At 41.1% G+C, this 22,914-nt stretch overlaps 1 protein-coding gene across 1 annotated transcript in view; it reads right to left on the bottom strand.

The window, feature by feature from the left end:
• LOC310800797 (protein NLRC3-like) overlaps nt 1-22,914 on the bottom strand; it is a gene marked incomplete at its 3' end in the record, with an annotated part of 166,632 nt that overhangs the window by 101,940 nt on the left and 41,778 nt on the right. The window contains exon 3 of the mRNA XM_083664717.1: nt 2,390-2,518. Coding sequence (XP_083520843.1) covers nt 2,390-2,518 — 129 coding nt within the window. The remainder of the gene's footprint in view (nt 1-2,389; nt 2,519-22,914) is intronic.

Raw genomic sequence — 22,914 nt, 5'->3', positions numbered from 1 at the left:
AACATTTCAATATAATAATCTACTTTTTATTTGTTTGGTAATTTTAATAATTTGCAATTGGTTATATATATTTAAAAAAAACATCTGCATTTGTGGGGAGCTTAAACATTTAATCAGTAAACACCCCGTTAAAAACAGTTGTATTTTCCACCTTTGTAATCAAGAGATAAATTTGACTTAATTCACAACTCAAGGTAGCCTACTTTGAAAATCAGCTTTATTGTCCATCTTTTGTAAACAATTTGCCATGACAATTTGACAAAAACATGCAATATCCTGGTTGCTAATGTGGTTCCTCTGGTCGGTAAAGGCGCCAGAGGGAGGGGAACTGGTTGGAATAGCGTGAACCTCCCACGTGCTATGTCCTACCGCAACACGTTCTCACTCCGACCACGTAGCATATTGACGCTTTGTCCCGTCCCTTATGCGCCACTTGTTACTAACATGGTACCCTTGAGCGACCCATGAAATGACTTGGGCTTTCCGACTAAACTCAATGCAAACCCATAGAAGTCAACTTTGACGCTTATGGCAACTGCTCCCCCATCAGCCTAACTGCTCGCCCATTAGTCAACTGCTCACCATTAGCGTCTGGGGGGAGGTTAGGTTTAGGCGTGGGAGGTGGGAGAGGTTAGGTTTAGGGTCTGGGGGAGGTTAGGTTTAGGCATGGGGTGGGAGAGGTTAGGGTTAGGGTTAGGGTCTGGGAGAGGTTAGGTTTAGGCAGGCATGGGGGGTGGGAGAGGTTAGGTTTAGGGTTAGGGTCTGGGAGAGGTTAGCTCCTCCAGACCCTAATGGGCGAGCAGTTGACTAATGGTGGAGCAGTTAGGCTAATAGGGGAGCAGTTGCCATAAGCGTCAAAGATGACTTCCATGGGTTTGCATTGAGTTTAGTCGGAAAGCCCAAGTCGTTTCATGTGTCGCTCAAGGGTACCATGTTAGTAACACGCGACGCACAAGGGACAGGACAAAGCGTCAATATGCGACGCGCTCAGAGTGAGAACGGGTTGCCTACCGATGAAGCTTCCTCTGTCAGGTGAAAAGAAGCGGCTGGCTAACTGCCCATGTCTCGGAGGAAGCATGGAGCCAGTTTCGGCTCTCCTCAGATCGGCAGAGGGTGGAGTAGCAACCAGGATAAATAAATTAAATGGAGTTAGTGTGCTAACTGAAGTTCAGGAACACAAAGACCACACCATGTAATTATCTGCGCCGCACTAAGCTATTTCACCTGCGCTCCAATCACTTCACTGATGAATACACCTGTGTTCTATCAACACAATCACTCGTAGCATATATAAACATGACCATATTCTCTCTCTCCCCCCCCGTTCGCCTCAGTCGTCACGACCCTCCCCCCCAACCCCAAGTTTCTTCCTCCGTTACAGGCAGCACGGGCAGAGTCTGCATGTTCTCCCAGTGCCTGCGTAGGTTTTCCCCGGGTACTCCGATTTCCTCCCACAAACAGCAAAAGACATGCTAATTACGGGCAGCACGCGCGGAGTTTGCATGTTCTCCCCGTGCCTGCGTGGGTTTTCTCCGGGTACTCTGGTTTCCTCCCACAAACAGCTAAAGACATGCTAGTCAGGGCCGCATAATCCTGCATCTCTATCCCCTGCTCACAGGAACCACGGGGGGCTGATGGAGCCGGGACTCCATCCCGTGAAGCTGAGCTGCGCTCTAGAACCGAGCTTCACCCAAAGACGCTACCCCCACTCTGAGTCTCAACCCCTGGGTTCCTGTCACCTCCGTACCACTCTCCTGAAGAGACGTTGTCGCACCGCGACCCCATTCACGTTCTCGCACCCAAACACCCACTTGCAATAAATTATCTTTTTGTTTAAACATGGTGTGGTCTGTTAGTGAAGTTAGCACTAATGGGGGATAAAATATGGGATAAAGAATCGGGGGGAGGGGGGTGGGGGGTTAAAAAAAAAAAAAATCCCCCATCCCCCCTCCCCCCCCCCTCCCAAATCCGTGACAGGCCAAAACAAACAGAGCCAAGTTTGGCCCGCGGGCCCCAAATTGGTCACCACTGATATAGCCAATCAGACCTGCGCAGCACATTGTGACGTAGTCAGCGACACAGACATTTCACTAGGTAGCAGACACTCCTCGCCGACACTTTAAAGTGTCGACTCAAGTCCTCATTTCTGTCGGCGACCGTTTCAAAAGTGTCGGCATAAATTGGGCTTTGATCTTCCTTGATTTCATCTGACTCATGTAAACATGTAAACAGCTTTCATGTTTTAGGGAGAGGCACTGTAGGTACATATTCAGGGGAGCACAAAGATGGTGTGTGATGGATTGTGGGCAGTCTGGGGGCCAAAATGCCAGGGCCAAAATATTGTTCCAGTCCAGCCCTGATTATCTTTACAGTTTAACAGTCATCTTACTTTGTGTCTGAAGGTCCAGGTTCATTACTGAAGTTTGGAAGTCTGCTCTTAGACTGGTCACTCCTACAGCTGGGTGTTGAAGACTTTGTTCTGCTCTGCCTCGCCCCCATCTTCTGGACTTTAGTCAGTCTGAAACAAACCACCCACGCACGCACACACACACACACACACGCACACGCACACGCACGCACGCACGCACACACACGCACACGCACATGCACACACACACACACACACACACACACACACACACACACACACACACACACACACACACACACACATTTTAATACCTTTATTTGTGTTCACATTTAGACAAAAACTCCTTGAACACAAACAATAATAGATGCACAATCAATGGGAAATCTTATAGTGACAGATGTATCTAGTCTGAATCTATGGATAAAGGAAACAGCGCCTCCTCCAAATGTGGCGACTGCCAATTATTGCATAAATAGAGCAGAATTTGGCCAGAGCCTTGGCTCTCGGTCTGGGCAGTCCTGCCCTCTGCAGGCCACTTACGAGCAGCCTATGGAGATTACCAAGGCTTCCAAATATGAAAACAAGCAATTTACAATTATACCCAAGCCCTAACCCTAACCCTCTGTAATCTTACCATAACCATAGCCACTACTTGCCTAACCTTAACTCTACCACTTAACCCTACCCTATTGACCTAACCCTAACCTTAACCTAACCATAACCTATTAATCTAACGCTAATCTTAACCTAACCCTAACCTATTGACCCTAATCTTAACCTAACCCTAACCTTAACCTAACCCTAACCTATTGACATAACCCTAACCTTAACCTAACCCTAACCTATTGACCTAACCCTAACCTTAACCTAACCCTAACCTAACGCTAATCTTAACCTAACCCTAACCTATTGACCTAACCCTAACCTTAACCCTAACCTATTGACCTAACCCTAACCTTAACCTAACCCTAACCTATTGACCTAACCCTAACCTTAACCTAACCCTAACCTATTGACCTAACCCTAACCTTAACCTAACCCTAACCTATTGACCTAACCCTAATCTGAACCTAACCCTAACCTATTGACCTAACCCTAATCTTAACCTAACCCTAACGTATTGACCTGACCCTAATCTTAACCTAACCCTAACCTATTGACCTAACCCTAACCTATTGACCTAACCCTAACCTATTGACCTAACCCTAACCTATTGACCTAAGTGTCCAACATTCAATATGTGTCTCAAAGGCAGGATCAACACAGCTGCAACCAAAACATTAATGAGGGCCCTGGCACTGGAACACCGGCCAGCTAGCAGCTGGTCATAATCCGGATTTCACTGCATGTTTAGAAGGGGCTTAAGTGGAATGGAAGTTGGAAACAATCATTAATGTTACGCAGTGCTTCGAGGCACGGTCCTGAAAGCGTCTTCGCTCTGCTCCGCTAAACGCGCCCTGTGCATTTTCACTTCCTGCTTCAAGTTGTGTCAAGCAGCACAGAGCAGGTAGCGAGCAGCTTAAACCCTTGGCTTTGCAGGGAGGTTTGCCATGTCGATGAATAAAATGAATAAACCTGGTCACTTCCTTCCCCCTTGAACGCTCGCCCTAATCCGGGCCCGTATCCTACTCCCTCCCCTCCCCTAACCCTAGACCCTACCTCTACCCTGGCGGACCCCAACACCCTTCCCTTCCCTGGCCCTAACCCTAACCCCCTCTCCCCTAACCCCAACCCCCTCTCCTCTACTAACCCTAACCCCTCCCCGGACCCTAACCCTAATTCCCTTTCCCCTAACCCTAACCCCCGCCCCTTTTCTAACCCTAACCCTATACCCTCCAACATCTCCCATTCCCTCCCCACCCCATCACTCTCTCACATTCCCCCTGCTCTTCTCCCTTCTCCTGCTCTCTCCTCTGCTCTCTCTTCATTTCTATATTTCTATATTTCTCCATCAATTGTGCAAATGTTATCTTTATTCTGTATATTCTTGCTACTGTTGTGTCAGCTAGAATTAGCTAGACATACTTTCTGTGAAGCCCTCTGAGACATGCTTGTGAATTAGGGCTATATAAATAAACTTGACTTGACTTGACTTGACTTCTGGGTAAGCCTACAAAATGATGTCATCCCTGCACCATAGGCACTGGAAGGGGGCGGGGCAGCAAGGGGACAATGTGTCCTCGCAATATGAGAGTGAAAAAAAGAGAGGAGAATAAACAGCAGCCAGGGAGGGGAGAGAGTGAGCGAGCCACGCCCACATAGCCTGGTAAAGCAGCCGGTCACATGACCTCACATTTCATTTAGTTCTACCAGACCGTCTGGCCTCCAGCTTTCACACAGTGTTTGCAGTGGGTGGAAGTTGGGTGGGTGTACTTGCCTTGACTGACACCTCCTTCAGCCAATCAGCGTTGGATCCAGTCAAACCCAAATCCACTCGGGATAAAGGTAAAAACATATTTTCTGCTGAGGAACTTGGCTGTTGCATACTCCTGTATCTGGACAGGCAAGGAGGCAGCCATTATTGTTTTGCTAGCAGCGTTCCTGATTGGCCGGTTATGATGTCAACTACGAGGCGGGTCACTGATTGGCTAGAACGCTTTGCAATTTCTGCAAATAGCCTCCCAGGGCTTGAGGCCAGATGGTCTGTAGAACTAAATGAAATGTGAGTTCATGTGACCGACTGGTTTACCAGGCTACCCCCCCTCCCCCCCCCCCCCCTCGAGCATAGGAGTGAACAGTTGGAAGAAATGGCAGATCCTGGACAATCATGAGAAGAGCGATAAGCACAAAGAGGCAGTGCAAAAGATGCTGGCTTACACACAGGACACATCGATCACTGTGGAGCTAAAGAAATATCCAGTTTTGTTTTATTTATTTATTTTATTGTCTCCCCATCTCAAAACTCATTCTGGCACCACTGCCCTGCAGTACTCTATTGAGCCAGGTTGAGCTAGCATCACCAGAGGAGAGTGTCAGGCGGAGAGAGGAGAGCAAGGAACATGGAGGAGGTCATCAATAAATTTCTCTGCCCTGAGCCTTCTATGTTAGAGACATGTTTTGAAGGTTTTTATCATGATTCCTCTCTCTTAAGCTGAATTTATACTTATTAGAAAGTGTCGCTCAGCACATGGTCGCAGACGAAAAAGAAAGTGTCGCTCATGGTGTTGCATTTATACTTCAGTGAATTTCGCCTCGGTTCAACGGTCACGTGACACTCGAACGCTATAAGCAGACAGCCAGGTGAAGAGAGGGAACGCACAGTGAAACCACCTCGGAGGCAAGATGTAACGTACTTGGCTGCAACCTGCAGCCGCATATAAACGACACACAACCACACAACTCACCTCCTCTCTCTCTGGGAAATTGGTCACAATGTTCTTTGTGATTTTCATGAAGTCATACATCAAGGACAGGCTGATAAAAATAGCGGGGACACGTTTATTAATTTCAATCGAGTGAAAACCAAAACAAGGAAGTCAAGCACGTGCCATCTATACACGAATCCTGCGAAGTCGCGGATGTAAACAAGCCGCCATTACTGCGGTGACCTACTGTGGTGGCTCCAGGGGGAAATACATGGCGCGCGCGTTTGAATGCAAGCTGTCCTCCAGTGTAGCCTTATATTTTTCTACATTTACATTTGTATTCAACGTTACTTTTGACAAAGATGCCTAGGAAATCGGGAAGAAGCTGTGCAGTTATCAGCTGCCCTGCAACAGTAGTGGCAAACTTCAACTTTGGAAGAGAATAGAATGTGAAATACACAAGCCTTTACTAGCGTTAGCTACATGAAGAGTGCCCCTGTCTGAAACCATAACGTTACATAAACATACAAATATAGATTCCCTGGACGTGCAGAGGACCGAGCTGTTCGCCAGAGGTGGATCAACAATATTAACAGAAAGGACTTTGTTCCCAATAACAACAGCACGGTAGGTTTTGGTTAACAGTCGTAAATCGCTAACGTTATTTCACCTCATAATGAGTAGCACTAGCCTAAGCTAACAGTGATTATGACACATGGGTTATGTCAACATTATGATGGTTGTTAATGGACTGTGAATATCAGACAGGTCCTTTCAGAATGATGTGTTCATCATCTGGTACAGTGCAATATTTGGCCAATCCATCCCGAGCTCAGGTCATTTTGACCCTCTATGAGAGACCTGTAGTTGGCATTCTGTTGCTCATCACAAGCCAGGGGATTAATAAAATACCCTTGAATGCCTATACAAACACAAATTCGTATATATATTTTTTATTTTTACTAATGTAATTGGTGTGCAATGATTACATGCAACTTAATTGTTTATGCTAGCTAGCTAGTCAGTAACGTTAACATTAGCATGTTTACACAATAAGGTCAGTTGAAATGCGGCTCGTTAAGTGGTATTTTTTCCGCTATTTACAATTTGAATAATTACTATCCCCATCCATAATAAGGTCGTACCTTCATCAGTAACTGGGGGCTACTGTCTCACGTTATCAATCCAGCTCACGACGCTGTTATCATTTGGCATAGCATTACTGCAGTCTGCAGCAGCCAGCAGCACAGTCTAGCTGCGGGGACCTACCCCCGCAGTAATGGCGGCCCCACTAGATGGCGGCCTACACAAATTGGCCGGTGGATTCGTGTATATAGCCCAGGGGTGCCCAAATTCTTTCCCATGAAGGGCCAAAACTCAATCTGGGTGGAGGGCCGAGGGCCAAAAATAAACGTTGTGGAATTACATTAAAATGTATTGTGTTTTATAGAAGATTCTAACATTCTAAATCTAAAATAACATTTCAATATAATAATCTACTTTTTATTTGTTTGGTAATTTTAATAATTTGCAATTGGTTATATATATTTAAAAAAAACATCTGCATTTGTGGGGAGCTTAAACATTTAATCAGTAAACACCCCGTTAAAAACAGTTGTATTTTCCACCTTTGTAATCAAGAGAGAAATTTGACTTAATTCACAACTTGAAAAATCCTCAAGGTAGCCTACTTTGAAAATCAGCTTTATTGTCCATCTTTTGTAAACAATTTGCCATGACAATTTGACAAAAACATGCAATATCCTGGTTGCTAATGTGGTTCCTCTGGTCGTTAAAGGCGCCAGAGGGAGGGGAACTGGTTGGAATAGCGTGAACCTCCCACGTGCTATGTCCTACCGATGAAGCTTCCTCTGTCAGGTGAAAAGAAGCGGCTGGCTAACTGCCCATGTCTCGGAGGAAGCATGGAGCCAGTTTCGGCTCTCCTCAGATCGGCAGAAGGTGGAGTAGCAATCAGGATAAATAAATTAAGTTAGCACTAATGGGGGATAAAATATGGGATAAATAATGGGGGGGGGAGTAAAAAAAGAATAATAATCCCCCATCCCCCCTTCCCCCCCCTCCCAAATCCGTGACGGGCCAAAACAACCAGGGGCCCCAAATTGGTCACCACTGATATAGCCAATCAGACCTGCCCTATGGAGGACCAGGAGAGTCTTACACTAATGAATAGAGTGTCCCCTTAATAATTATCCAATCGTACAATTAAAAAGAGTAATTTCAAAAAGAATTCACAAATGACGTATTAATACATCATTAAAAAGTCGTATTTGGAAAAGGAACTTCAAAAACATCCATTAAACAGTGTATTTCAAAATGGAATTACGAATACATCATTTAAAACATCATTTAATACATAATTTCCTTATTCCTATTCGAAATAACCATTTGGAATTGTATTTGAAGTCACTATTTCAAAACCAATTCAAAAAACCGTTTGGAAAACCATTTCGTTTTAACATGACACTTTTTTGCTCTTTGTCCCCAGCCAAACAGTGTCAATCGTGAATTGAGCCCCCTAATGCAAATGAGCCATGTAACAGGCTCTCTGATTTGCTAGAGAGCTTTGAGGCGTGAAAGAGCCTGGCTCAGTGGACTGCCTCTTTGTGTTCACACCCAGAGCTATATAGATACAAGAGTTGTGACATGTCCATTCACTCCAATGGACCAGTTTGTTTTTACCTCACAAAAAGGTCCTGGATTAAGCAGCGCTGTCGAGTTGCAGCAAAATTCACTCTCTGTGTTGTACTTTGAAAGGGTCAGACGTTTAAAAAAGTAAAATTGTATATTTTCAGCTTCATTTTATGCATCCAAACGTAATGGCTACATGATTCATGATTTTGGACCTCCGCTCGCTAACACAACTCTCTTACTAGATTCCTCTGGTCCCACCCTCTGGTCACACCCACCCCACCCCCAGTCATTTGCCGCCAGCCAGGTAACATTCTTTGTCTCATGCTCCAGAGCGCTGCACATGACGATAGACATGGCGTCTCCTCTCGCCTCGGTGCAACTGAAGGAAGCGAGCGACGGCTCTCCATTTCGGTGGCAAGGTCCCGTAATATTCGGGGAATGTCGGACATTTCTGACAGAGGTATCTTGCTACAATGCTTCTTTCTGGCTTGTCCACCATCAAATCCTGCATGTGCAGGAGTCTCCCATACGGAAGAGGCATATATACACATATATGTAGTAAACATACATGTAGTATATGTTCATATAAGTATTCGACATATATCCACATATATATCCAGGATATATGTGCATATATGTGCATATGTATCACAATATATGAACATGTATGGAATTGGAACGTTTCATATATGGTCGATATATGTTTGTCCTTTATAATTATATATGTGCATAGATGTATAGATTGTATATGGACACATATGGCAATTAATTATATGTACATTTGTATGCATTGACAGTATACGGGCATATATGGTTAATACATATATAACTATATATGAATAATAACTATACATACAGATGTTTTATTTTATATGAACATATATGACTATTACCTGTGTATAACTGTATGTATTTATCTGTATTCGACATATATCCACCTATATATCCAGGATAGATGTGCATATATGTGCATATATATCACAATATATGAACATGTATGGAATTGGAACGTTTCATATATGGTCCATATATGTTTGTCCTATATAATTATATATGTGCATACATGTATAGATTGTATATGGACACATATGGCAATTAATTATATGTACATTTGTATGCATTGACACTATACGGGCATATATGGTTAATACATATAAAACTATATATGAATAATAACTATACATAGATATATGTTTTATTTTGTATATCCAGGATATATGTGCAAATATATCACAATATATGAACATGTATGGAATCAAAACACATATCTCTTAATTAAAAGAAATATAATTTTCCAAATTATTTTTGATTGAACAACATCTCAGAAGTGAAACCCACCATAAAAATGGTTAGTTTTGTGCAAGACTTCCAGCACTACTGGATATTTTCAAGGTTTGTCCAGTGTGCATGAGATTGAAAAATAAGGGTTTTTTGACAGTGGAGTCATTAACACTTTGAGTGCCACGGCCCTTGGGCAAAAGGTGCTGTACTGTGCCACATAGGCCGCAATGCATTTTAAAACAGTCATATAATTTCTTTAATAATTACTATGTAAACACTGAACACGCACAAATAATGATGAGACTCTCTTCTATCACCTGCAAAAAAAAGTTTATTGATCCCATTTTCCGTTCTTTAGTTATGAGCCGGAGAAGATAGCTTGATTAGACCAAAAACAGCCCTTTTTTCTACGAGCTGAGATAATGACCCTTTTGTGAAAGGGAGCATTTCAAGCACATCATTGACTCATTGCTAATATTTTCTGATGTAATGCTGCAGTGCCTGGATCTGTTGTATGCTGTAGTGTCCTGCGTGCCCCACCTCCCCCCCTCCTCCTCCCCCCCCCCCCCCCCCCCCGTTGTGGGAGGAGTATCTCTCTGCTCTGCTCCGCTCTGCTGTGAGTGCATTTGCTCTGCGTGTGCTCAGCAGTGAAAAGTCCGCTCCGCTAGATCCAGCTTTTTTACACCCGCGTGTATGTCACCATGCTTCCAGTTGAGAACTCCACGGCTGATCATGCGAATAGACTGTTGCAGCGGACACGAGGTGCTCAATTGTGACAGCAGATTGGCTGCTGCAGGGGCACAGCTACGTTATGCTTCAATGAAGCAGCTGCATACGGACGGATGCGATGCGATTTCCTCTTCCCAAACGACTTCTTCTGTGTGTTTTACTCTATGGTTTTACTCCACTTTCTCTCATCTGGAGTGCGCTGTCGCCACCTAAGGGTTCTGTAAAATAGGTTAGACACATTCAATAGCTATTATATTGTAAGAGGCGATGTAAGAGGCATAGATCGACACCCCCCCCGTCAAAAAAACAATTTCGAGTTACTGACGCCATTTGGCGTCGCTGGCAGCCTACGGTAAATTTCTAATGACGCCATATGGCGTCGCTGGCACTCAATGTGTTAAAATGCCCCATAGTCTATATTATGGTTTTAGTGTAAACATTATATATTATATATGATTTAGAAGCTCATCGTAAAGCTGATTCCAAATATATAATTTAAAAGCTTCATAAATTAAATCCTGTGGAGTTATTAACCATATTAGATCCCTGATCTCTGCCCCAAATGCATCATGGGACTTCCATGCAAATTCTGGAGAAATGTTCACGCCCCCTCCAACCAGTCTCTCTGCTGCACCCTGGATTACTTACATGAACATAGATGATCACATGTATTAGAATACTCAATGTTAATTGCTTATATGAGCATACCTGCTGACATGTAAGTAAAGTCTTCTATGTTAATTGCTGATTTACACATATATGTAGACATATGTAAGTTTAACCCTATATGTTCAATGCGTAGACAAACATATATGATTACACGTATGAGAATATCCGCATATGTTAACTGATTATATGAGCATATATGTTGACATACATAATAGTAATCATATATGTTTAATGCTTATACGAACACATATTTTGATATGGAAGAGAATAACATATATGTGTGTTGCTTGTATTTGCATATATGCGGAAATATGTAGAAATATTCTTATATGTTAATTGCTTATATGTACATATATCTAAACATATGCGAGAATAACCCTGTATGTCCATTACTTGTATGAACATATATGATCACATGTATAGAATACTCATATGTTAATTGCTTATATGAGCAAACATGCTTGCATATGTAAGTAAATTCTTATATGTTAATTGCTGATATGCACATATATGTAGACATATGTAAGTTTAACCCTATATGTTCAATGCTTACACGAACATATATGATTACATGTATGCGAACATCCGCATATGTTAATTGATTATATGAGCATATATGTTGACATACGTAATAATGATCATATATGTTTAATGCTTATATGCACACATATTTTGATATGCAAGAGAATAACATATATGTGTGTTGCTTGTATTTGCATATATGCAGAAATATGTAGAAATATTCTTATATGTTAATTGCTTATATGTACATATATCTAAACATATGCGAGAATAACCCTGTATGTCCATTACTTGTATGAACATATATGATCACATGTATGAGAATACTCATATTTGTTAATTGCTTATATGAGCATACATGCTTACATATGTAAGTAAATTCTTATATGTTAATTGCTGATATGCACATATATGTAGACATATGTAAGTTTAACCCTATATGTTCAATGCTTACACAAACATATATGATTACATGTATGCGAACATCCGCATATGTTAATTGATTATATGAGCATATATGTTGACATACGTAATAATGATCATATATGTTTAATGCTTATATGCACACATATTTTGATATGCAAGAGAATAACAGATATGTGTGTTGCTTGTATTTGCATATATGCGGAAATATGTAGAAATATTCTTATATGTTAATTGCTTATATGTACATATATATAAACATATGCAAGAATAACCCTGTATGTCCATTACTTGCATGGACATATATGATCACTTGTATGAGAATACTCATATGTTAATTGCTTATATGAGCATACATGCTTACATATGTAAGTACATTCTTATATGTTAATTGCTGATATGCACATATGTGTAGACATATGTAAGTTTAACCATATATGTTTAATGCTTACACAAACATATATGATTACATGTATGCGAACATCCGCATATGTTAATTGATTATATGAGCATATATGTTGACATACGTAATAATAATCATATATGTTTAATGCTTAAATGCACACATATTTTGATATGCAAGAGAATAACATATATGTGTGTTGCTTGTATTTGCATATACGCAGAAATATGTAGAAACATTCTTATATGTTAATTGCTTATATGTACATATATCTAAACATAATAGAATAACCCTGTATGTCCATTACTTGCATGAACATATATGATCACATGTATGACAATACTCATATATGTTAATTGCTTATATGAGCATACATGCTTACATATGTAAGTAAATTCTTATATGGTAATTGCTGATATGCACATATATGTAGACATATGTAAGTTTAACCCTATATGTTCAATGCTTACACAAACATATATGATTACATGTATGCGAACATCCGCATATGTTAATTGATTATATGAGCATATATGTTGACATACGTAATAATAATCATATATGTTTAATGCTTATATGCACACATATGTTGATATGCAAGAGAATAACATATATGTGTGTTGCTTGTATTTGCATATATGCGTAAATATGTAGAAATATTCTTATATGTTGATTGCTTATAGGTACATATATCTAAACATATGCGAGAATAACCCTGTATGTCCATTACTTGTATGAACATATATGATCACATGTATGAGAATACTCATATATGTTAATTGCTTATATGAGCATACATGCTTACATATGTAAGTAAATTCTTATATGTTAATTGCTGATATGCACATATGTGTAGACATATGTAAGTTTAACCCTATATGTTCAATGCTTACACAAACATATATGATTACATGTATGCGAACATCCGCATATGTTAATTGATTATATGAGCATATATGTTGACATACGTAATAATAATCATATATGTTGAATGCTCATATGCACACATATTTTGATATGCAAGAGAATAACATATATGTGTGTTGCTTGCATTTGCATATATGCGGAAATATGTAGAAATATTCTTATATGTTAATTGCTTATATGTACATATATCTAAACATATGCAAGAATAACCCTGTATGTCCATTACTTGCATGAACATATATGATCACATGTATGAGAATACTCATATATGTTAATTGCTTATATGAGCATACATGCTTACATATGTAAGTACATTCTTATATGTTAATTGCTGATATGCACATATGTGTAGACATATGTAAGTTTAACCCTATATGTTCAATGCTTACACAAACATATATGATTACATGTATGCGAACATCCGCATATGTTAATTGATTATATGAGCATATATGTTGACATACGTAATAATAATCATATATGTTTAATGCTCATATGCACACATATATTGATATGCAAGAGAATAACATATATGTGTGTTGCTTGTATTTGCATATATGCGGAAATATGTAGAAATATTCTTATATGTTGATTGCTTATATGTACATATATCTAAACATATGCTAGAATAATCCTATATGTCCATTACTTACATGAGCATATATGATCACATGTATGGGAGTACTCATATATGTTAATTGCCTATATGATCATACATGTCAATTTATATTTGGATCACATATATGATCCTCACATATATATGCATATATCTCAGGTGGGTTTGTATGCAAAGTGCATACATGTACATGTATGGTGACATATATGTGGACCTTCTGTCGGATGTATGTCCATATATGTGTATATATGCCTCTTCCGTATGGGCTGGTCTGCACTCTGCGCTCTGGAGCATGAGACAAAAGCGACTTCTTTACATGCAGTGGAATCCGTATTATAACCTGTTCCTAGCCGGTTGGCCTGCATGTTAAACAACAATTAGCCGGCCTACGCACACTCCCGCGAGTCCGTATCTATCTCGCCGGTGTAAGAACCGGATTAGCGCAAAAGGAGCTGCAGTTAAACAGTGGCAGGTCATTATCCGCAGTTTATCACTAGTTTTTCCGCCCCCTGTATGTTGAGTGTTGGTGAAAAATAAAAATATAGCAGACGTTTTCGTTAGTGTAGAGCGCCGTTTAAAAGCCACACAAGCAGCATCAGTCCTGCTGGCCAGCGCTGGACCCGCTGTGAGGAAACACACAGGAGGAAACTGAAATGTCAAAACAGACATCCCTTGCTAGGCCAGTCCTTTTTTTTATCGAGATCATGCAACAAGTAGCCTACTTCAGGCAAGCAAGACGGCAGGAAAGAAACAGAAGCGTGCCTGCCGCCGCCAAAAGCGAAAGCGACCCGACCTAGGCTGTCAATTTAGCGGAGGTAAAAAGCCTTTTTACCTACTCGGGCGAATCAATCAATCAATCAATGGCTCGCGCTTGGTTCGTATGATGAGAAGATGAATCTAAATGCTTACCACAAATAAAGCCACATGGGAGCCGAGAACCAGTGCAGGAGAGCAGCCGCGCAGGTGTCAGGTGTGGAGTGGGAGAGATTAAGGTGCCTACTAGCCTATTGCTGGGGATTCAAGTTGTCGCACTTATTACTTTTAGCTAACGCTACGTTGTTTTTTCATCAAGGCAACCAATTAAATATTCTTGCCGCGAAATCGGCCTCTTAATGACAACACTGGAATAAATAAGATCGACTACGACTATAGAGGCTATAAAGAATGGACTATAGAGAAATAAATGGATTCAAAACGTTTATTTAGGAAACATAGGCTATCAAACTTTTGTGGGGAGAAATACATTTAAAACTAGTCAGATATGACTAGTTGCCACTTGTAAAATAAATCACCCACAGTGATTGACGACGGTGCGACCACTATTTTGACTGCCTCATAGCTAAAGCTGTTTCCTATCACATTTCTTGTTTTGGATACATGCTACCGCGCCGACACCAACCCCCCCCACCCCCTGCCCGCTGGCAGAAAAAACGGCTCATATCGAGTTGTTTCTTAACAAAGACCCCTCATGTTTAGAAAGGCAAAACCTGAAAATATCCTGTTCTCTGTAGCCTGACATGATCCAGAGTCCATGTTTAAAAGGCACTAAAGAATGTTACCTGGCTGGCGGCAAATGAATGGGGGTGGGGTGGGTGTGACCAGAGGGTGGGACCTGAGGAATCTTGTAAGAGAGTTGTGTCAGCGGAGGTTCAAAATCATGAATCATGTAGCCATTACGTTTGGATGCATAAAATGAAGCTGAAAATATACAATTTGACTTTTTTAAACGTCTGACCCTTTCAAAGTACAACACAGAGTGTGAATTTTGCTGCAACTCGACAGCGCTGCTTAATCCAGGACTTTTTGTGGGGTAAAAAAAAACTGGTCCAGTGGAGTGAATGGACATGTCACAACTCTTGTATCTATATAGCTCTGGGTGTGAACACAAAGAGGCAGTCCACTGAACCAGGCTCTTTCGCGCCTCAAAGATCTCTAGCCAATCAGAGAGCCTGTTACATGGCTCATTTGCATTAGGGGGCTCAATTCACGATTTACACTGTTTGGCTGGGGACAAAGAGCAAAAAAGTGTCATGTTAAAACGAAATGGTTTTCCAATCGGTTTTTTGAATTGGTTTTGAATTAGTGACTTCAAATACAATTCCAAATGGTTATTTCGAATAGGAATAAGGAAATGATGTATTAAATGATGTTTTAAATGATGTATTCGTAATTCAGTTTTGAAATACACTGTTTAAATGATGTTTTAAATGATGTATTCGTAATTCCATTTTGAAATACACTGTTTAATGGATGTTTTTGAAGTTCCTTTTCCAAATACGACTTTTTAATGATGTATTAACACATTCACTGCCAGCCGTTTTTTTTTTACTGTAGGTAGGTTCTGCCAGAGGGTTTTTTTGAGGATTCTGGCTTATCTTTCAAGACCTGAGGATTATTTTCTGCTAAGATTTTGTGAACACACAATATCTCAAAAGAACTAATAGAATGTGTGCTTTCTCTGTCTAAAAGAGTTAGTTTGTAGAGTTAGTAGTTATGTAAGCATTAGCAGTTGAATACAGCATGGTTTCAGCGTCTGAAAAATTATTCAGAGATAAACGGCTTTTTGTGAAATTCGATAGAACAGTCACTTTAACCATTCATTTTTGGCATCAGTAAGACGTCAGACATCTAAACAATAGTTTTGAACAGTAATTTCCTCCATAACAGCAGGAAACCCCCCTCTGCTTCCAACTCCTCCCTCCGTGGGCGTTCTCCTCCGCCCTCCTTGGCTCTGCAGCGGGTCTGTCACAAACGAGTTGCTGCTGCTGCTGCTGCCTGGCAGTCTGGATGGGGCTCGCTGGATGGGTTTCGCTCGTTTCTTGGCGGTCCGGTTGAGAGCTCTGATGAAGCTCTTGCGATTCTGGGCTTATTTATGGTGCGTGTTTCAAAGTGTGCATCCAGTCTATTCTTGGAACCCCCCACCGTTGCCACCGCTGTGCGTCAGCGCGAAAGTGAAAGCATTTTCGCCATCAATTTGACAGTATGAGAACGGCTTCCTCGCGCTTTTCCCTCCAGTTTTGGCTCGCCTCTTTCTACTGTGGAGAGACATGTCGCCACTCAGTGGGTCGGTATAAAATAGATTATACACATTCAATACCTCCAATTCTGGTATAGGAGACGTAAAAGGGTTAGATCAACGTCCCACCATCAAAAAAAAAAAAACGATTTTTTTGACGACTCAACTCGTCGTTGGCAGTGAACCGTTGGATTTTTTTTGACGAGTCAACTCGCCATTGGCAGTGAACGTGTTAATACGTCATTTGTGAATTATTTTTGAAATTACTCTTTTTAATTGTACGATTAGATAATTATTAAAGGAACACTCTATTCATTAGCTTAACACATTGACTGCCAGCCCTTTTTTCAATGCTGTAGGTAGGTTCTGCCAGTTTTTTTTTGAGGATTCTGGCTCATTTTACAAGAGCAGAGGATTCTTTTCTGTTAAGACTTCGTGAACACCAATCATCTAAAAAGAACTAATAGAATGTGTGCTTTCTCTGTCTAAAAGAATTAGTTTGTAGAGTTAGTAGTTATGTAGATATTAGCCGTTGAGTACAGCATGGTTTCAGAGATTTTCAGAGAGTTTTGAGATAAATGGATTTTTAGAACCACCTCACGTGCCTGTGATTATGGGTGCCCTTGGGCAAGTCTGTATACTGTATTGTGTGTGTGTGTGTGTGTGTGTGTGTGTGTGTGTGTGTGTCTCCAAACTCCTCCCTCCGTCTGTGCTGCTGCTGCTGGCTCCGCGGCCGCTCTCGAGCAGTCTGGATTACTGTAAAACGGGCTCGTTCGTTTCTTGAGGTGTCGGCTGAGAGCTTTGAAGAAGCTTTTGCGATTCTGGTCTTATTTATGCTCAAAGGTACTCGAGTGTGTGTGTGTGTGTGTGCGTGCGTGTGTGTGTGTGTGTGTGTGTGTGTGTGTGTGTGTGTGTGTGAAATCGAAAGCGTTTTCGCCCAGCTATTTCCTTGAGAATGGCTTTCTCCCGCGGACCCGCGGCTGTTTTTGCTCGGCTTTGTCTCTGTCTGGAGAGCACTGTCGCCACTTAGCTGGTCGGTAAAATAGATTATACACATTCTCTTCGTCCAATATTGGTATAGGAGACGTAAAAGGGGTTGATCGATGTCCCACCGTCAAAAAAAAAAATGTTTATGTAAGCCGAGATATCTCGTCCTTGGCACTCAACGGTTGGATCCTGTAAGCCGAGATATCTCGTCATTGGCACTCAACGTGTTAAGACTCTCCAGGGCCTACAAGGTATGTCAAATTTAAAATTAAAGTACATGTCTAATTTGCATTGTTTTACACAGTTTTTCTAGGCTAAGGCCAAAAGTGTCATGCAATGGGTAAATGGCATTTCCAATCGTTATTTCGAATCGGGGATTTAATATAGTGACTTCAAATACAATTCCAAATGGTTATTTCGAATAGGAATAAGGAAACGATGTATTAAATGATGTTTTAAATGATGTATTCGTAATTCCATTTTGAAATACACTGTTTAATGTATGTTTTTGAAGTTCCTTTTCCAAATACGACTTTTTAATGATGTATTAATACGTCATTTGTGAATTCTTTTTGAAATTACTCTTTTTAATTGTACGATTGGATAATTATTAAGGGGACACTCTATTCATTAGTGTAAGACTCTCCTGGTCCTCCATACTGCGCAGCACATTGTCAAGTCAAGTCAAGTCAAGTCAACTTTATTTGTATAGCACATTTCATACACAGAGGCAATTCAAAGTGCTTTACATAAAATGGTTGACAGGAAAATAAAAGAACAGAAGAGAGTAAGATGGACATTTAAAAGCATCACAGCAAAACCTTAAAAAAAGAGTATAAAAAGTGCATTAGAATAAACGAAAAGAAGAAATAAAATGGACATTTAACAAAACTTAAAAAAAAGAGTATAAAAAGTGCAATAAGCAACAGGCGCAGCAGTTGCAGAAAGATGACTCATTGGGTTTGCATAGTAGCTGTCAGCAGTTAAAAGCGACGGTAAACATAAAAGTCTTTAGTCTATTTTTAAAAGTAAGTAAGGTTGGGGCAGATCTGAGGTCTTCAGGCAATTTGTTCCAGCTAGCAGAAGCATAGTGGGTAAATGCAGCCTTCCCCTGATTTGATTTGATCCTAGGGACAGTTAATAAGGTGGACCCTGTTGACCTAAGAGTTCTAGATGGTTTGTATCGTGGGAGCAATTCAGCTATGTATTTTGGGCCTAGGCCATTAAGTGATTTATAGACTAATAACAGTATTTTAAAATCTATTCTCTGACACACTGGCAACCAGTGTAAGGACTTAAGAACTGGAGTGATATGATCAGCTTTCTTAGTCTTCGTTAGAACTCTAGCAGCAGCATTCTGAATGAGTTGAAGTTGCCTAAGTTCTTTTTTGGAGAGACCAGAAAAAAGGCTATTGCAGTAGTCTAACCTACTATAAATGAAGGCGTGAATTAGTTTTTCTAGATCCTGTCTGGACATGTATCCCCTAATTCTTGCTATATTTTTAAGATGATAAAAAGCAGATTTTCTAATTGACTTAATGTGGGAGTTAAAGTTGAGATCGGAATCAATAATAACTCCAATATTTTTGACTTGGTCCTTAGGCTTCAGGGATAGAGACTCAAGGCGTACAGTGATTTTAAGCCTTTGTTCTTTGGGGCCAAACACGATCACCTCAGTTTTGTCTTTGTTTAGCTGTAGGACATTCTGGCACATCCAGTTATTTATTTGATCAATGCACTGGCACAATGATTCTATGGGTGCATAGTCAGCTGAGGAAAGAGTTATATACAACTGAGTGTCGTCTGCATATAGGCTACTTTGTTTTTTTGCATAATTAGGCCTAGAGGGAACATATAAAGGTTGAAGAGGACGGGCCCCATAATGGATCCTTGAGGCACCCCACAAGTCATCCTAGTTAGGTCAGATGTGTAATTGCCAATGGAGACGAAGTACTTCCTGTCTTGAAGATAGGACTTGAACCACTGGAGGACCGTACCTGATAGCCCAACCCAGTTTTCCAGTCTGTCCAATAAAATTGAGTGGTCAACAGTGTCAAATGCAGCGCTAAGATCCAGTAGCACTAGAATCGAATTTTTGCCTGAGTCTGTGTTCATTCTGATGTCATTTATGACTTTAGTAAGTGCGGTTTCAGTGCTGTGATGGGGGCGAAAGCCTGATTGGAGTTTATCTAGGAGATCATTTGAGGTTAGGAATCTATTGAGTTGTAGGTAAACAACCTTTTCAATTATTTTGGCTATAAAGGGGAGATTAGATATTGGTCTGTAGTTACTGATTACCGATGCATCAAGGCTACGCTTTTTTAGTAGGGGTTTAATAACTGCAGTTTTCAGGGACTCAGGAAAAGTGCCGGTCACAAGGGATCTATTAACTATTTGCAATAGGTCCGACGACAGACAGTTATAAACGCTTTTAAAAAAGCTTGTTGGAAGGGTATCGAGACAGCACGAAGATGATTTAAGGCCTTGCCTTAGTTTCCTCTAAGATGTCGTGGTCGATAACGCTGAACTGGGACAAATTTATCGAACTAGGGATCTGCGGGTAGGATCAGGTCACAGCATTTCTTGGTGTGGAGCCACTAATAGCCTGCCTGATATTAATAATTTTATCCGTAAAAAAGGCAGCAAACTCATTACATTTGACAGTAGAGAGGAATGCAGGTGCTACACAGAGAGGCGGATTAGTCAGTCTATCAACTGTGGCAAATAGAGTGCGTGCATTGTTCACATTTTTGTTAATTATCTCGGAAAAGAACGATTGTCTCGACCTTTTCAGTTCGAGGTTGTAGGAGTGAAGGCTTTCTTTGTAAATATTATAGTGAATGTGAAGATTAGTTTTCCGCCATTTACGCTCAGCTTTCCTGCAATCTTTCTTTTTACATCTAACGGATGCAGAATTTCGCCAGGGTGCTTTAATTTTGCCAGACAGCAATTTTAACCTAACAGGCGCCACACTATCAATAGTATTCAGAATTGTTGAATTGAAGTTATCAAGAATCTCATTGACAGAAGCTGATGAGGGAGGAGATAAAGAAAATGTCTCCATAAACAGCGCGCTGGTGCCTGCATTAATGTCTCGGCTTTTAACGGTTTGTGACCTATTAATGATCTCAGGGGAGATTTCCATTTCAAAAAAGATGCAAAGATGGTCAGACCACGCAACATCAATAGTCGACACAGAAGAGGACTTGAAGCCCCTAGTAATAACTAAATCCAGGGTATGGCCTCGGTTGTGAGTAGGCCCTGAAACATGTTGAGACAGATCAAAAGTGTCAAGTAAGATATTCAGTTCTTTGGCAAAATTATCCGTCGGGTTATCAATGATTATTGAAATCCCCAGCAATAGATATACAATCATGTTCCATGAAAATTAAGGAGAGTAGATCAGCAAATTCAACGAGAAAGCTGGCTGAGTATTTTGGTGGTCTATAGATATTCAGCAGTAATACAGTGGTTGAGCATTTCAGAATAGCAGCAAGGTATTCAAACGATGGAAAGTCTCCAAATGTTACCTGCTTACATTGAAACATATCAGAAAAGACAATCGCTACTCCCCCCCCCCCCCTCTTATCAGCTCTGGGAGTGTCAATGAAGCTATAATTAGGCGGTGCTGATTCGGACAGAACATCCACTCTGTTGTTCATATCGAGCCAGGTTTTGGTGAGGAACATTAAATCCAGATTATGGCAGTATGGGAGAGGGCTCCCATACAGGGTCTGTCACAAACGAGTTGCTGCTGCTGCTGCTGCCTGGCAGTCTGGATGGGGCTCGCTGGATGGGTTTCGCTCGTTTCTTGGCGGTCCGGTTGAGAGCTCTGATGAAGCTCTTGCGATTCTGGGCTTATTTATGGTGCGTGTTTCAAAGTGTGCATCCAGTCTATTCTTGGAACCCCCCACCGTTGCCACCGCTGTGCGTCAGCGCGAAAGTGAAAGCATTTTCGCCATCAATTTGACAGTATGAGAACGGCTTCCTCGCGCTTTTCCCTCCAGTTTTGGCTCGCCTCTTTCTACTGTGGAGAGACATGTCGCCACTCAGTGGGTCGGTATAAAATAGATTATACACATTCAATACCTCCAATTCTGGTATAGGAGACGTAAAAGGGTTAGATCAACGTCCCACCATCAAAAAAAAAAAAACGATTTTTTTGACGACTCAACTCGTCGTTGGCAGTGAACCGTTGGATTTTTTTTGACGAGTCAACTCGCCATTGGCAGTGAACGTGTTAATACGTCATTTGTGAATTATTTTTGAAATTACTCTTTTTAATTGTACGATTAGATAATTATTAAAGGAACACTCTATTCATTAGCTTAACACATTGACTGCCAGCCCTTTTTTCAATGCTGTAGGTAGGTTCTGCCAGTTTTTTTTTGAGGATTCTGGCTCATTTTACAAGAGCAGAGGATTCTTTTCTGTTAAGACTTCGTGAACACCAATCATCTAAAAAGAACTAATAGAATGTGTGCTTTCTCTGTCTAAAAGAATTAGTTTGTAGAGTTAGTAGTTATGTAGATATTAGCCGTTGAGTACAGCATGGTTTCAGAGATTTTCAGAGAGTTTTGAGATAAATGGATTTTTAGAACCACCTCACGTGCCTGTGATTATGGGTGCCCTTGGGCAAGTCTGTATACTGTATTGTGTGTGTGTGTGTGTGTGTGTGTGTGTGTGTGTGTGTGTGTGTGTGTGTCTCCAAACTCCTCCCTCCGTCTGTGCTGCTGCTGCTGGCTCCGCGGCCGCTCTCGAGCAGTCTGGATTACTGTAAAACGGGCTCGTTCGTTTCTTGAGGTGTCGGCTGAGAGCTTTGAAGAAGCTTTTGCGATTCTGGTCTTATTTATGCTCAAAGGTACTCGAGTGTGTGTGTGTGTGTGTGCGTGCGTGTGTGTGTGTGTGTGTGTGTGTGTGTGTGTGTGTGTGTGTGTGTGTGAAATCGAAAGCGTTTTCGCCCAGCTATTTCCTTGAGAATGGCTTTCTCCCGCGGACCCGCGGCTGTTTTTG

This window comes from Poromitra crassiceps, assembly GCF_964638095.1.
Source record: "Poromitra crassiceps genome assembly, contig: HAP1_SCAFFOLD_80, whole genome shotgun sequence".
Taxonomy (NCBI): domain Eukaryota; kingdom Metazoa; phylum Chordata; class Actinopteri; order Beryciformes; family Melamphaidae; genus Poromitra; species Poromitra crassiceps.
This window is presented reverse-complemented; position numbering and strand designations above follow the sequence as displayed.